Raw genomic sequence first — 16,239 nt, forward strand, 5'->3', positions numbered from 1 at the left:
CGGCCGCCGTCCAGCACCACGTGCGCACGCAGGCGGCAGGTGCGCAGGGCCGCGAAGAAGCCGCGCGCCTCCCCCGCCAGCGCCTCGTAGTCGCCGCCGCGCGCCGCGTCCAGGCCGCCCTCCAGCCACAGGCGGTGGTACAGGCTGCTGCCGTCGATGACGAGGCGCGCGTCGCGCAGGTGCAGCGCCGTGAAGAACTCGCCGTGTTCCTCCACGTAGCGCGTCAGCCCGGGGATGCCCATGGGTTGAGGGGGCGGCCGGGCTCGCACTGGGGGGCTGCGCGCAAACCGCGGGGGACACGGCCCTACTCGCGCACTGGTGCGCAAGTGCGAGGCTGTGACGTCAGCGAGCTCCGAGTAGGGAAGCGGGAGGAGCAGTTTGGTTTTGTCAGTCGCTGTCCCGACCCCGCCCGCGGAGCGCCCCGTCCTTCCGGCGGGTTCCCACCTGCCCCGGGCTCTATTTTCGGGGGGCGGGGGCGGGGGGCGCAGCAAAGGAGCCCGCTCGCAGGGCAGCGGAAGTTACCAGGGCTCGGACGCGCCGGGCTACGTCATGTGACCTTGGCTAGCTCCCACAGCAACGGCTTTCCCGCTTTCGTCGCGTGATCAGCCGGGCTGGCTTCCCAGTGGCTCGGCCCGAGCGTTCATTTCCCGTCGGGCTGCGCGCGGCGTTTCCTAGCAACGGAGCCCAAACACAGGGCGGGCGGGAGCCTTGACAGCCGGCTGGGCTGAGACCCCTCCCACTTCCCCACGGGGCCTCGCCGAGCCCGGGACGGGGCCGTGCCAGGTAAGTGGTCCGGGGAGGCTGGGGGTGATGCGTGTTAGTGGGAGCTCGGTTGTGGAGCAGGCGCCGAGGGACTGAAAGGTGAGACGCCCCTGTCCCATCTCCACACCCCTGCCTGTTTCTGGCTCCCTGGCTTGCCTGTACGAGGGGCACAGGCAGGGAAGGGTTAATCTGCCTGCCCAGGGCTGCTGCTCTTCTCCAGGCTGAGCCTGCCTAGAGAGCAGCACCAGTGGCCTTGGTGGCTATGCAGACAGGTTAACCCTCCCCTGCTTGTTCTCCCAGGACGGATGGCGCAGGCAGCCACTTGGTAAGCAGGGAGGAGGGGGGGTGCAGCAAGAAGGGGCTTGGGGGGGAGTAGGGGCCTTGATGTGGCCCAGTAGGAGGTGTGGCCCAGTGGGGTGTTTATACTAAGGTGTAGTCTAGAGCTGTGGTTCTCAACCTTTTTTGTATGAGGACCCATGGCCAGTCCTGACCCAATGCCCCTCAGTCCTGCTGTGCCCCACTCCCAGTGTGTGGGGCAGGGGGTGGGTGTGTGTGAGGCACGGGGGGCCCCAAGCAACCTCTTGCAAGCTGGAGGGGCTGGAACTCTGCCAGCCTACAACAGAAAGGCTACAGTTTCCCATGTTTTTCTCTTCTAAAGGAGAACCCATTTTTAAAGCTTGTCTACGACCCTTTCATATACTCTTGTGACCCACGCTTGGGTCATGACCCACAGGTTGAGAAATGCTGGTCTAGAGTGGCTACACTTTAGTGTACCACAAGCTGGGTAGCACAGATCAGGGATAATCTTGCCCTGGAATAGCTTAACTTTGAGCCACATAACAAGCACTTAAAACCAGTTTCAGGTGTTAAATGCTCCAGGAGCCACTCAAAATAACTGTGCAATAACGAGACGCTAAGTCACATAGGCACCCTGGGACTTTCATCCCAACAAAAGGAGGAAAAAATCTTGTAAGTAAGACTTGTAGGCCTCAAGCCCAAATAGGTTTAGTTGTTGGCAAGCCCTCAATTAGAGGATGACCCCTACCACAGCGCATGGATGGATCTCAAGGTTATTGAAGAGTCCAGTCCTTGAGCCATTTAAGTTGCAGGTCTTTCAGCAGTGGGAAGTAGGCTGCAGGCTGGGAGTCTTCTCTTTTTCCTCCTCCTACCCCCTCTTCTCTGCATTGAGGGCAAAACACTTTACCTCAAAATGGCTGTAGTGCCATCTCTTACTAAATCGATTTAGTAGGAACCTAAAAAAGGGGTGTCATGAATAAAAAGAGCGTGTATAAATAACAAAAGGTCAGCAAAGAAAGCTTGGTTGTGGAGGTCAGAAAGTGCAGGGGTAAAGTGAGATTTGCCACAATCAAAGTAAGTTCAGTCGTGAAAGAAATTAAAACAAACAATAAAAGTTTCTTTAACCATATAGCTAAGAAGAGAGCAAGGAAAGAAGAAATGGGATTGTTACATTATAAGTATAGGGTTCTATAGTAAAGATGGGGTGGAGAATAAAGGTGATCCATATACAGAGTGAAAACTAACTTTGTCTCCACCTTGAGGACACTGTAGAACACAGAATCAAAGTCTAATAGGAATGAGTGTGTAGAGGTAGAAATTATTCTAGCCAGGGGAAAGGCAATATTCAAAGAGTTTAGTGGACTCAGGCTGTGGGGACTTGTTAAGCTGTATCCCAAAGTACTGCAAGAACTAACATGAGAGACTGCAAGTATGGTAGCAAGAGCTTTTAATTAATCCCTCAAATTGTAGAAAGATTTATTATATGACTTGAGCATAGGAAAAAAAAGAAGCCTATGTTTAAGAAAAGAAAAATGATCTGGGCAATTGCAGAATCATTAATCTGATCTCAATAGTATTCAAGACTTCAGAATAAGTTTTGAAGGAAAGAATAATTAAATTCATAAATGGGACAGGCACCATGGGTTTACTGCAGGTAGATTATGCCAGCCTAATCTAATATCTTTAATAAGATAATTCACTCTTTCACAGGACAAAAGTCATGGAGCTAATGTCTTTGGACTTTAGTAAAACATTTGATGCAGTGTCATGTGGAAAATTACTAGTTGAAATGGAGAATATGGGGATCAGTACCAGAAATATATGGAGGATAAAATAGTAGAAAAAGGGAAGATGACAGTCAGTTGCACTGAAAAGGAAATTGAGTGGATTTTTTTCAGCGTGAAGCCAATTTTATTTGATACTTTCACTAAGGATCTTGGCACAAGTAGTAGAAGTATGCTAATGAAATGGCGATAATATAGAGTTAAGAAATATTATCAATACAGAGGAAGATCAGACTATTATGTGGGAAGAAATGAATGATGTTGAGGACTAGAGTAATAGAAACAGGATTAAATTTACTAGTGTAATATGCAAGGTGATATACCCTTAGGGACTTGTGCTATAAATGGGAAGCTTGTCAGTTGGAAATGAGAAAAAAAAGTAGAAAACCATGGGTATGTTAGTGGACAACAGATTGTGACTAAGCTGTTGATAGGATGCAATTGAAAAGGGCAAATATGACCAGGTCTGCACTGCAAACTTAACATGGCTGGCAGTGGTACCCTTAAGCACATGCTGCCTCTTGAACTGGAAGGGGATGGGCTGTTTTATGTCACTGTCACTAGTGGCGCCAGTGAAAGCATGGCTTATGGTGTTAGGAAGTATCAGATGAGGTCCAAGAACAAATGAGTTCCATAATAAGCTTAGGTTAGAAATTAGAATAAAATTCTGTACCATTACAGCAACGAGGTTCTGGAACAACCTTCCCACAGGTGTAATGAGGAGTAAGAAACTTAAATACATTTAAGATGGATCTTGATACATAAGTGAAGGGAATTTATATAGCATGATTATTGGAGTGGCTAACTCAGAAGTTCCTTTTCAGTCCTGTGTTCTTACTAGCAAAGCTTGGATACCTCAAGCCTTGGTGTAAAACGCTGATTAAGAGCCAATGGAATTTAAGCTTAGGGCTGAAATTATGTGCTGGATGCATATGTTCATTTTATCAAGTGCAGCACAAAAAGCATATTTTGTGGAGGGCAAATGATGGACAGAGGACTTGAGCCACCCTTCACATCTTCCTGATTCTGGGCAGTTGTGACTTGTGGATTGATTAGAATTGTTCAGGATGTCTGTGTACTGCCTTGCAGTATATTTTGGGCACTTCTTTCCCTCACCAAACTCTTACTGCCTCCGGTCCTGACAGCTGTGAGGGTGGAATTATAGGGGCACACATTCTGGCCCCATTCTTGCCTAGTGGAATTCCCTGAAGAGACATTTTACCTCTTCTTTGCCCTCTTACCTAGATCACCACAGGAAGGGCATTATAACGGCTTTAGGGTATGTCATGATCTGGCCTTTGTGCAGAATACACGGAAAGCGGTGATGACAGAAAGTCACAGTAGATTAAGCTGCTGATTGCATGCAAGCTTTGACTGTCTCATCTTTCTGTGTCACAACCTGAACAATATAACAATTATGAAGATTTCTGTGGCACTCAAGTAGTCTTTGCTAAAGTATATTCACGTAAAATATACTCGAGAAGCTGATTGTGATCTAGAAGTGATGTAGTGTAACTATGGACTGCCAGGTGCTGGTGGTTTACTAGTGCTTCTGGCTTCTCCCTGGCTCCCAGCTGTTTCTATGGGTGTTCTTTATGAAGGAAAGAGATACCTATGAAAGCAGAACTTTTTCATTTTAAAACAGTTTTTCATACATTAATTATTCATCAGCCCCAAGGGAGGCAGGTAAAGAAAAGATATTGGCTTAATTTTATAAATGGAGAAACAGAGGTAAAGCTTGTGACATACCCCATGACAAAAGAGAAGTTAGAGGTTTGTTTAAAACTTAGCTGTGTTGAAAACTTAGACTTGTCTTTTGTTCTGATCCCTAGACCATGCTTTTCTCAAAGAGGCTGTAGATACTAGCACACTATACTAAAGTACTTCGTAGGTGTCTTCCACAACATTTTTCATCTGTAGATTTCAAGGCACTCTACAAAGAAAGAATCTTTATTTTGATTTTACGCATGAGAAACCAAGCCACAGAGAAGTGGAGTGTCTTGTTTTAGGGCACCTAACAGGTGAGTAGCAGAGGTGGCAATGGAAGTACAATCATGTGTCCCAGTCCAGTAGCTAAAACTGTGTCATGAAAAATTGTGAAGCATTTAGAGAATAATGGTGGCTATGCAGTTACTTGAGAGAGAAACTGAGTTATGTTGTTGAATCTCGTGAGAGTTTCTGGGCTTTTCTCTGTCGTTCCTGTATGTTTGTTTATTATTTTTAAATATTCATCTTTTGCAAAAAATATTCCACGTAGGACTTTATTTTACAAAATAATAGCATAGAAACATTGACTTGTCAAGAGAGAAACTCACTGAAAATATGTAGATTTTATAGGGACAGAAATTTAGCATTTTACTTTTTTTTTTTTCTCTTTCTCCTGCCCACCTAAACAGTGTCCTTTCATGCTTTGTAAAACAGATTAGGAATTATACAAATAGTAGATTATTTAGCCATTGTACTTTGCTTACATTTTGCGTTACAAAACTAATTTTTTGTCATGGTTGGTATTTGAAGGAGGATATAGAATCAAAGGAATGTTCTTTTTAATGTTTTAACTTTTTAGAAGAAAAGATGGTACATCATTTGCACCATTATGAAAATAACTTACAGTAATTAGAAGTTGGCTGTGTTTCATACTATACTAACAATGCCAAGTTAAACCCACTGGCACAGAATATGCTAGCATTTCTGCAGATGGGTGTTTACAATAGGTTCATGCATGCAAAATATTGTTATAAAATACAGAATCATAATCCTTATTATGGTGCTGGAATGGCTAGATACGTGGCTGCAAGCAACAGTTTTCTGTATTATGCAGCCTTTAAAATTAAATATTCTTGTTTCACTTCACCCAGTAAATGACATTTTTATATACACAAAACACTTTGATGCTGCTGTTAATGAATTAAATGGTGGTTACCTTCCTGAAGACATTTTTTGGTTTCCTATGTGAAGTTATAATGCTAACAAGATATCATGTTAACTCTTTTCACTTCAGAGGATCCTGAAGGTCTTTATTATGGAAAAAAATATATGGCATTATGAACATTAATGATGCTTTAGAAATGGGAAGTGGAACATGGATCTTATCTCAAATAGTTTATAATCTGTAATTCTTGTTCTACAGTTGAAAATCACGTCAGCAGATGGGTGCTTTTTTAGTTATTAATTTGCAGAATTAGGGCTTAAAAAAGAAATACAAAAACAAATGAGTCTCAAGAAAGTGATTTAGAAGAGATTATTAGTGAGAAGAAGAAAGGGGAGAGAGGAAGGTTTCTTGAAAGAAGTGGATTTAAATATATTAACCTTAGCTGAACATAAATTAGCCTATTAATTTATCTGCCATTGCAATGGGAAGATATTGGCAGTGCTTTTGTCTGCCCTGTTTCTTGCTTGCAAGAAGCTGTAGGGTGTTTTTGGTTTTGTCTTTGTAATATGCTGTATGATTTTAGTGTGTTGAAAAGGATGGTTTTTAGGGTGTTTTGGATAGTTGTTATCTGTGGATGCAGGGGACTAGACTCAATTAGTGATGTGAAAGGTAAAGTGATTAATCATTTAACCAATAAGTGGAGTTAGCTTACCAGTTATCCTTAACTCCAGGTGGATGCAGTTTGGCAGGGAAGCTGGGGAGAGAAACTGCATGGTCCACAGCAGGAATCAGAAAGCAGCAAGGAGGGACAAGTGAGCAGAAGGGGAGGGGAGAGGAGGACTAGTATGGTCCTAGAGCTTCAGAGGACAACATCCAGCAGCCTAATGGCTCATCAGTTAAGTGATTAGCTGCTCCCTCACAGGTGCTCCCTGGCTGGGTTTAGATCTGCTGTGTTATCCATTAATTGCTTAACTGATACAATTAGAGGAGGGTAAACAAATATTTTTAAAATGTTATTTACATTTAGATCTTAGCAAGGCCTTTGATTCTGTTTCCCATGAGATTGTCTCATTTAAACTGGAGAGTGCTGGCCTAGACCAGTCCGCAATGAGGTGGGTTGGCAACTGACTCTCAGGCCAATCCCAGAGAGTTGTAACTGATGGGATGACTGCATCCTGGAGGGTCTTCTCCAGTGGTGTCCCCCAGGAATCAATGCTTGGGCCTGTGCTCTTTAAAATCTTTATCAATGACTTGGATGAGGGCTTGGAAAGTGCAATGGTTAAGTTTGTGGATGACACCAAGCTGTGGGGAAATGCAGGCGCATCAGAAGATGGGGATGGGTCATCAGGGAAATGATGCTAGTTCTGGAATGTGATGGCAATACTAGTAAGTTAAAGACAGGAAGTGAAGGACAATAGCATACCCATTTGAAACCTCAAGAGGGATTTTTGGTATGCAGCACACAATTATGTTTGTTCTTGAAAAACATATTATGTGATCTTTTTAACAACTGCATGAGTGAACATCTCTGTTTCATATCCCCCACTACCCTGTTTTGCCGAGGCATTTATTTTGTACAGCCGCAGAGAGATCCCCACCTATTAAACTGACAGTGCACCTTTTGTACTATCTTTAAAGTTTCAACTTAAAATCTACCACCCAAGCCTTAATGTGCAGTGAGCCTATTTAACTTGTTTTAAGTGGCAAGTTGACACTTTTGGGTATATATTACAATTAACAGCTTGAATATTTAAGTGTTTTTGTGGGTTTCTTTGGCCTAGGTGTTTTCTTTTGAATATCACTGGAATCACAGGAGCATTATTAAGGAGACCTGAATTTGGAAGATACTTTTAAATGTAATCTCTCTTACATGGAGCCATGCTGAAATTCCAAGAAGCTGTTCAGCGTGTCAGTGTTTCCAGATCTATTTCCACCTTCTCAGATACCTTGATTGCCAGAAGGTACATTCTTCAGAAGAAGCTTGGCAGTGGAAGTTTTGGAAAAATCTATCTGGTTTTAGACAAGAAGGCAAAACAAGGAGAAGAGTTGTAAGTATGGATTAGAAAAAAATGAGTTTTTAATGCATTTATTAAAAATTGGACCACAATTCTTTTCTAATTGTCTTATTTTTTTGTTTTATTTTTGTTTTCACCATTACCTCATTACTAAGAAAACCAAATTCAGAGGTATTCCCCGCCCCCTTCCTCCTCCAGCCTTATTGATAATTATAAATAAGTTTAGCCTTAACACTGAACTGAGCACTTGAGTTTGGTACTTTACTGCTTACAGGTCTTTGGTCAGTGTATTTTATAGTCTTCAAACTCAAGTCATTTTTAATTTAGATGCCCTCATCTCCATATCCAAGTGCTTCCTAAATTCAAAGTATTTAAGTGCCTTCCAGATACTAGAAGAGATTATATCTACTGAATTGCTAAAATTTAAAAATGCCCAGGGTTAAAGTGACAAGAAACTATTTACCACTTACTTAACATATAAGCTTTTTTTCAAGCTATATATGAGTTTGTGGTAACTGCACAGGGGAGTATTTTGCCTTTCTGACCAACATGATTTTGAGCCATTCTGAGAAGAAATGACAAGGAGTATTAACAGGGGTGTAAGTTGTAGCAGTGTTGGTCTAAGGACACAGGCAGACGAGGTTCTTTGGGTGAATCTGATATCTTTTATTAGACCAACTTAAATAGTTGGAAAGCAATTATTAAGCAAGCTTTCAGGTTCAAAAACCCTTCATCAGGTTAAGGAAGTTTCAGCAGTTGGCATGTGCTCTTCCTGGATGGAATGAAAAGTAAAGAAGCCAGAGGCTGGGCTGGTATGCATACAAGACAGGTAGTCAGTGAAAATGTAGATTGAGGAAACAATGGGTGACAGAGAGGCTGGGGGTGGGGAAGAGAGAGAAGGGGGATGAATAGTGGAGAGATACCTAGGGAGTCAGATGTCAGGCAGGTTATAATGTGTCATAAATCCAATGTTTATATTTAGTCCACGATTTTTAGTATCGAGGAGGTTGATGAAGTGGAGTTCATAGGATCGTCTCTGGGAAGTGTTTGGTAAGTTTCAGGATCAGTCCTCAAAGGAAACTTACCAAACACTTCCCAGAGACGAGCCTATGAACTCCACAAGGCCAATCACACCTTGTCATGTATTAGCAGATGTGGGACCAACAGATGAAGGGAGGTGATGCTCCCCCTCTGTGCCGCATTGGTCAGGCCACAGTTGGAGTACTGTGTCCAGTTTTTGGCGCCACACTTCAAGATAGACATGGAGAATCTGGAGAGGGTTCACAGGAGGGCCACTCGCATGATTAGTGGCCTCTGTGAAAGACCCTACGAGGGGATGTTGAGTGATCTGGATCTCTTCAGCCTTTACAAGAGACGGCTGAGGGGGTGACCTTGTAGCTGCCTGTAAGTTTATCAAGGGAGGACAGCAGGGAATTGGTTATGCGCTATTTACCAGAGCACCCCAGGGAGTAACTAGGAATAATGGATGCAAACTAGTGGAGAGTAGATTTAGGTTAGACATTAGGAAGAAATTTTTACAGTAAGGGTGGCCAGAATCTGGAATGGGATTCCAAGAGAGGTGGTACTATCATCTAACTTGGAGGTCTTCAAGAGGAGGCTTGACAGTTACCTGGCTGGGGTCATCTGACCTCAGTTCTCTTTCCTGCCGGGGCAGGGGATCAGACACAATGATCCGTTGTGCTCCCTTCCAACACTATAATCTATGAGGGATGACGTTGGCAGCAGCCTGGCCATGGTGGCACAGCAGAGCTACAGCCTGGTGTGCAAGCGGCTGGTGGCAGGAGGAGACAAGGGCAGTGCAGTCCCCCTGGTCCATTACTCCCTTGTGCTGCTGGGAGTGCAGCTGGCATGGGGGTCCTGGCAGCGACAGCAGCAACAATGAATCTTGTCACTCCACTCTGCCCTCTTGTGCTGGGTCCTGTCCACTGGGCCACAAAGGTGGCTTTTGCCTGTTCCAGTCCAGCCACACTGCAGCTTCATGCCTCCTGTGGGTGCAGAGATCTGTTTGGGCATGTTCCTCCCTGCCCCCCCATGGCTGTCCGATGCATCACCTGTGCCCCTTCCCCCCCACCCTGCTGCATTGCCTATGCCCTCCCATCGACTTACCTGTGGGGAGCTGTGGGAACTGCTGTCTGCCATGTGCATGTCATGCACTCTGCCTGATTGCCTTCCTCCTATTCCACCCAGTCCCAAATAGCCCCTTGCAGGCTCCGACTCTGCCGGCCTGCAAGGGGAAACCCACAGTTTCTCATGTTTTTCTCCTTTAAAAGAGAAAATCTGTGTGTTTCTGTGGCAAATGGCAAACCCAGATCCCTGCTGATCAAGCACTCCTGAATCAGTTAGGAGTTTTGCCTTTGACTTTTGTGTGCACAGAAATCACACAATGTATTTAGACATCTGTTTTGTTGTATTTTATTTCTATTTATACTTGGACATAAAAAAATGTGTTCTCTCTTTCCAATTCAAGTATGTTATAATTGTATGTAAATAATAAATAAAAATTTAAGGAGCTAATGTTCTGAGGATTTAAGTTACAACTGGCAACTGGGCTAGCGTGGGCGCTAAGGTGCACGGTTGGTGGCTTAGAGGCCACAGCAGAAGCACTCATGGTGCAGCCCTGTCAGATTCCAGCAAATTTGTGATTTCTGCTAAATACCTTGTTACAAGGGCATGAAAAAGGAAAGTAAGCTGCAACTTAGTATGTTGTTTGTCTCAGTGTTTTGCTGTAAAACTGTACATTCATGATGTGATTATTTAATAAATATACGTAGCAGAGACTGTTGTTTCTCTTTCTATTGTCCTCACCTGTGTGCTTTTGTCAATATGCTTTGTGTTTCTGGTAAGTTCATCTATAGTTGGCAGCAAAAATTTCAATGACATGAAATGTGCCCTTTTTAAAAAAATCAAAAATGTTTTGCATACTCTTTTTTTCCCCTTTAAGAAATACTGTGGTTAGCTTATTGTAATGAAGAATAGATTTTATTTGCAGCTGTTATGATGTATACCAAGTGTTGGGACCTTTTAGACATTACAGTTAAAGCTGTGTTAAATGGCATTTTACTAACCAGAATACTCTAGTAACTGGAAGTTCCCCAGTCCCGCACTGCCCAGGGGGGCCTGGAGGTGGGAACCAAAGTGGGGCCAGCTGCAGCTGCACTGCTGGGCCGGAGGAGCTAGAGCCCCTGGGACCCCCATGCCTGCCCTGCCAGGTCCTGCACAGCTGGGGTGGGGCGGGGCACGGGCCGGAGCCACGGCTCCTCTGGCGGGGTATGGGAAGGGGTGGCGGCACCCACCGCTACACATGTCCTGGTTATTCAGATAGCTGGAATTTATAGATAACAGGCAACCCCTTACCCCACTCATGCTGGATGACAAAGCTTTTACTGTACTATGCTGTCATGAGCTAAATGCTGGCATTGAGACTAGAATTTGGGGCAACACACAGAGCTGAAAGTCTTAATCGGTTCTTGTATTTGCTGCTGTATACTTGCTGCATAAGCAGCAAATAACCTGCAGCACAGTTGTTATTGATATTTTTTTATAAACATTTCTTTAAGAAATACATCAATTACTTAAAGGGATCTTCAACTGACTGCAGTATTCTTTGCTTGTTCTTTGTAAAGGACAGAGCTGGATATAGTTACACTAACAAGATTGTATAAGATAAATTAGTCATTAAATCCTCTGTTTTTATTTTTTGTTTCTTTTTTAACTCCTTATTTTGACTTATAGGATTTAGCAATTAAGAAAGTTACTGCTTTTAGCAGCCTTTATTACATGGTTCTGCAATTCACTCTTGTACCACATGGAGGCATAAGAGTACTGCGGTTGTTCTCCTTAACCACAGCCGAACTCTTGTTAATAGTGGACTCATTTAACTGCCCATCGTTTCATTATACAAGAGATGAAAAAATATTTAGCACTGCTATAAATTTCTCCTGTTGCATATAAATGCTAACATGAAAGTTCAAATGATATTTCAGGGTAGAATTTAGTTATTTAAGATTGTGTCCTTTTTCAGGGTTATTTCATACAGTAGTTTTATGTATAACCACCATATAGGTGAGTGGGTATATACACACACATACACAACCCACATATATTTGTATTGTGAGCGTGTGTATGTTTATATAATTTTGGAGATTAAAAGACTCAGTTTTTTTGATCCATCAATGCTCTTGAAGCACCACTAAACTTGTTGAAATGACTGGCAAACAAAATAGATTTATTTTTCTTTGTGCATTTCATTAAAAAGAAAAATCCCCAAATGACCTGAGTGGAATGCAACAGATACAGTATATGGTACACTAAGTGATTTCTTTTCCAGTTTGAAAGTAGCATTGAGAATTTGTCATTCTCTTTTTTTCTCTCGCACCTGTCACTGGAGTTCGAGCATGCAAGTCCTCCAGTGGACAGTGCCTGCCTTCCAGACATAGTGGGCACTTCAGGGGGTGGTCTGCAGTGTTGAGGATGACCATTTAGTCCTTGTGCTGTGATACTGCTAGTCCTTTCCCAGGGTAGAGGCAGGGGTTTCAGCAGGCTGATGTATTGGATTTTTTATTTTTCAACTGTGAGGGCAGGCCTTGTGGGCCAAAGGCCCAGGCTCTGTCTGTTGTACCTGGGTCCCTGCATGGGCAGTGTTTTATTAGTTTGTTGGATTGTTACCCCCTTTCTCCTTAATAAACTTATAAAAAGTAGTCTGTCTGTCAGTCAGAGGCCACCTACTTGGTTTCCTTCCCATACTGGGTGGCCAATTTGGGTATCATCTGCTTGGCCAACTTCTTACTTGGCTAGGCTAAGATGGCCACCCTCAAGAGCTGCAGGAACCATCTTGCCGGGGCTGGCTTAGCTGACACCCTGCAGCTCTTCCAGTTTTTGGTATGGACATGCCTGTCGCTGGAGCTTGAGTAGGCTGTCCTCCAGCAGATGGTTCCCACTTGCCAGGAAAGTTGGGCAATTCAGGGGGTGCTCTGCAGTGCCAAGGGTGGCCGTTTAGTCTTGCACTGTGATACTGCTAGCCCCTTCCTGGGGTACCAGCATGGGTCTCAGCAAGCTGATGTTGCACTGGATATTTTTCTTTTTAGACTGCAAGGGCAGGCCTTGTGGGTGGAAGCCCCAGGCTCTGTCTGTTGTATCAGGGCCCCCACATGAGCTATATTTTGGGGGTTTTTTGTTGGATTGTTACCCCCTTTTTCCTTTAAACCTTTATAAAAGTATTTCTGTCTGTCTTTCTGTCATGCATTTCAAACTGGAAAGGAAACCTGTAAACTGTTGCACTCCCTTTGGGTCATTTGGAGACATTTTCTTCAGAAACGCACAAGGAAAAATAAGCCTATTTTGTTCTAGTCATTTCAACAAGCTTAGTGATACTTTCAGAGCATTTTGATGGATCAAAAGTACTGAGTCTTTTAATCTCCAAAATGACCTCCATGGAGTAGCATTATATTTTTATTACTTCATAGCTGATCCATGGCTTAGTGAGATATAGGAATTAGAGAAAGCATGAAATCAACTACAAGTTGCTAATGATTTTCAGGGAACATTTGTCATGCCTGGCAACAGTCTAAATCGCTGTGGGAGAGCATAGAAATGAACTCTGAGATTACAGATTTCCAAGGAGAGCTGAATCTCAGCTGTAGAAGCAGCTGTTGATCAAGCATATCTTAGTGTGTTATGAAGCACAGAGCCTAGAGAAATATTTAACATAACACTACCTAAGCCTGTTTTTGTGGACTCTTGGAACAGTTTGCAGAGGCTTCTAGGAAACTAGTTTCAGGCATCTTGAATATTCCTTTTTATGCCCCAAAGGCTCCTGTTCAGAGCTGACATTGGGGTTTAATTTTGGCTTGGGGGAGAGGTGATTGGCTCTTTAGATAATGTTAACTTGGTTCATTTTGTATAAAAAACACATATGTAAAAATGTTCAGGTCAGCACCAGATTCCTGCTATCATCATCACTGGCAATCCCTTGCAGTCAAGGATGATTATCTTCCATGACTGTCTTATCTGTGGGTCTGAAGAGGGTGAGAGGATGCTAATGTTGGTGCGTTTGTTCTCCCACTGGATTTGAAGGATCTTGCACAGGCAACTTTGGTACTCCTCCAGTGACTTGAGGTGTCCCCACTCCAGTACGTTGTCCACGTTTCAGCTCTGTACAGTAAGGTAGGGATCACTACTGCTTGATAAACCATTAACTTGATTTTGAATATGATGTCTTGATCTTTGAACACCCATTTCTTTAGGTGTCTGCAGGCTGAACTTGCACATTTGAGGCAATGCTCGATTTCTTTGTTGATGTCAGCTTTCTGTGAGAGATGGCTTCCGAGGTACAGAAAATACTCTACATTCTTCAGAGTCTCACTGTAAATCTGAATTACCAGAGTGACAGACTGCTCATTAAGAGCTTGTTGACAGTAGACCATAATCTTTTGAATATTAAACATTTTCTTGTATGCCTTGGAAAAGACATCAATGATTGCCTGAAGATCTGCTTCCAAGTTAGCACGCACTACAGCATCATTAAAGTACTGGAGCTTGATGATTGTGGTTGGGGTAGTGTGGCAGAACACTGTTTGTGTCTGCCACTTTAAGGGCTAGAAGACAGCAGCCGGCAGGTGCCTGATTAGGGCAGCCATTTTAGATTCAGGGCTCCAAACATAAACAGGGCATTTTGCTGCCTGGGAGGAGGCAACAACATCGCCTGGCTGCAGGGCTGCTGGTATCAACTGGAGGTAGTAAGGAAGGAGCTGTAGGGGATGGTCAGGAGGCTCTTGGTCCTGGGCATGACCTAAAACTACACCCTGCTGGGAGTGGGTGGCTTGGTGGGGCTCTCAGTGTCATGGGAGCCCCCAGGAAATGCCAGGCCAGTTACCACCCCAGTGAAAGGTGGGTCAGGGCACCTTAACCCCTAGCCCTTACAACTGGGTGGGTTACCCCCTTTATACGGTCTAGAAGGTGGACCCCAGAGAGAGAGAGTTGGGCCATAGACTCTTAACCTGTCTTGACATCCCCCAATTGGTCCAAGCTGGGGCCAGGACCGAAAGGGTCAAAGGGCCAGGGGCCCACCGTGAGGAAAGCCCAAGAGCTGAGGGCCTGGGGTTCCGACTGGCCTGGAGGTGGGCCAGGGCCAGTAGAGCTGAAGGTCCCAGGGGGACCACACCCATACGGGGGAAGCAGCTCAGGGAGATATGCAGCTGGGAATGAAGGCAGAATAGGCTGCCTGAATGGAAGGATCTAAGTGGGGTCCAACTAGTAGGATTCTGGGACCCAGTGAGGGGCCGGTGATATGGGTAACATCTGGATGCTATCTGCGAGGCTTGGGCTGCGGTGTAGGGGAGGAATGGAGCTGCAGATAGCACCCCCTGGCATTGGGGGCAAGAAATGGGCAGCCTCCTGCTTAATCAACATTAATTAATCAATTAACAACAAGGCGTGGTGGGTGAGAAGGTGGGCAGTTCACCCAGAAACAGGTGGGTGGGCCACAGTGAGAACGGCTCAGAGCAGGCCCCCTGTTACAGGTAGTCTTGGTTTTGGCTTAGAGTCACCTGAGATTAAACAATTTACCATCCATTCAGTTGTTTAGGTTCACTCTAACTGGAAGTTTGTTGGTGATCAGATATAGAATTGCAGCAAGGAATATCAAGAATAGCTCTGGAGCGATGAAGCAGCCTTGCTTAACTCCTGTCTTAACTTGAAAGGGCTGTATTGTAGATCTGTTACTGAGAACAACTGCTTACATACTGTCATGGAACAGGCAAAGAATGATGACAAATTTCAGTGGGCATCTGTACCTCAGAAGGATCTTCCACAGCATTTCTCGGTTGATGGAGTCAAAGGCTTTCATGAGGTCAGAGAACACCATGTAGAAGGATTTATATTGTTCCTGGTATTTTTCCTGTATCTGGTGAGCAGTGACGGAAAAATGTTGGTTGTGCCTTTTAATGCCCTAAACTTGCACTGATATTCCAGGAGGAACTATTAAGTGAAAGGAGATGGTTCAGGAGGGTTCTCACAATGATCTTTCTTGTGATGGACAGTAATTTCCAGTCAGACCTGTCGTCTTTCTTGAAAATTGTCATGATCCTAGCATCCCTGAGATCATCTGGGATATCTGATAATTTCAGATCCTTAAGATGAGGACATGGAGCTGTGATGTAAGCTCTTCTCCCCCCTGCTTGAAGATTTCAGCAGGGATTCCATCTGCTCCAGATTGCCTTATTATTCTTCATCTGCTCAATGGCTTTCCTCAATTTGTGGAATTCTGAGAGAGATAGTTTCTGAGTATTGCTTGGATGGAATTGAAAATACTCTAGTCAACAACAGAGTCTTGATTTGAGATCTTCAAAATGCTCCTTCTAGTGGGCATTGATGGCTTCTTTTTCTTTGATCAGGTCTCTGCCATCCTTGGGTTTCAAGGGTGTTGGTCTCTGAGTGCTCAGACCATAGATAGCTTTGGTGGCATTAAAAATGAACAACTCCCCCCCCCCCC

General features: G+C 44.2%; 2 protein-coding genes across 3 annotated transcripts in view; one reads left to right on the plus strand and one right to left on the minus strand.

The window, feature by feature from the left end:
* Positions 1-461, minus strand: part of ASTE1 (asteroid homolog 1 (Drosophila)) — an 8,235-nt gene extending 7,774 nt beyond the window's left edge. The window contains exon 1 of the mRNA XM_019508844.1: positions 25-461. Within this exon, the coding sequence (XP_019364389.1) occupies positions 25-242 (218 nt within the window). The 5' untranslated portion in view covers positions 243-461. The remainder of the gene's footprint in view (positions 1-24) is intronic.
* A 107-nt stretch (positions 462-568) lies between these two features.
* The window catches only part of NEK11 (NIMA related kinase 11), a 223,175-nt gene continuing 207,504 nt past the window's right edge, over positions 569-16,239 (plus strand). Inside the window, exons 1-2 of one of the 2 annotated variants that reach the window (XM_019508841.1) lie at positions 569-783; positions 7,497-7,763. In XM_019508841.1, coding sequence (XP_019364386.1) covers positions 7,594-7,763 — 170 coding nt within the window. In that variant the 5' untranslated portion in view covers positions 569-783; positions 7,497-7,593. Of the gene's footprint in view, positions 784-4,401; positions 4,865-7,496; positions 7,764-16,239 lie in introns of those variants that run through there. The other variant, XM_019508840.1, reaches the window with a different exon arrangement.

The sequence above is a fragment of the Gavialis gangeticus genome, unplaced genomic scaffold, assembly GCF_001723915.1.
Source record: "Gavialis gangeticus isolate Ggan-Ray unplaced genomic scaffold, GavGan_comp1, whole genome shotgun sequence".
Classification (NCBI taxonomy): Eukaryota; Metazoa; Chordata; order Crocodylia; family Gavialidae; genus Gavialis; species Gavialis gangeticus.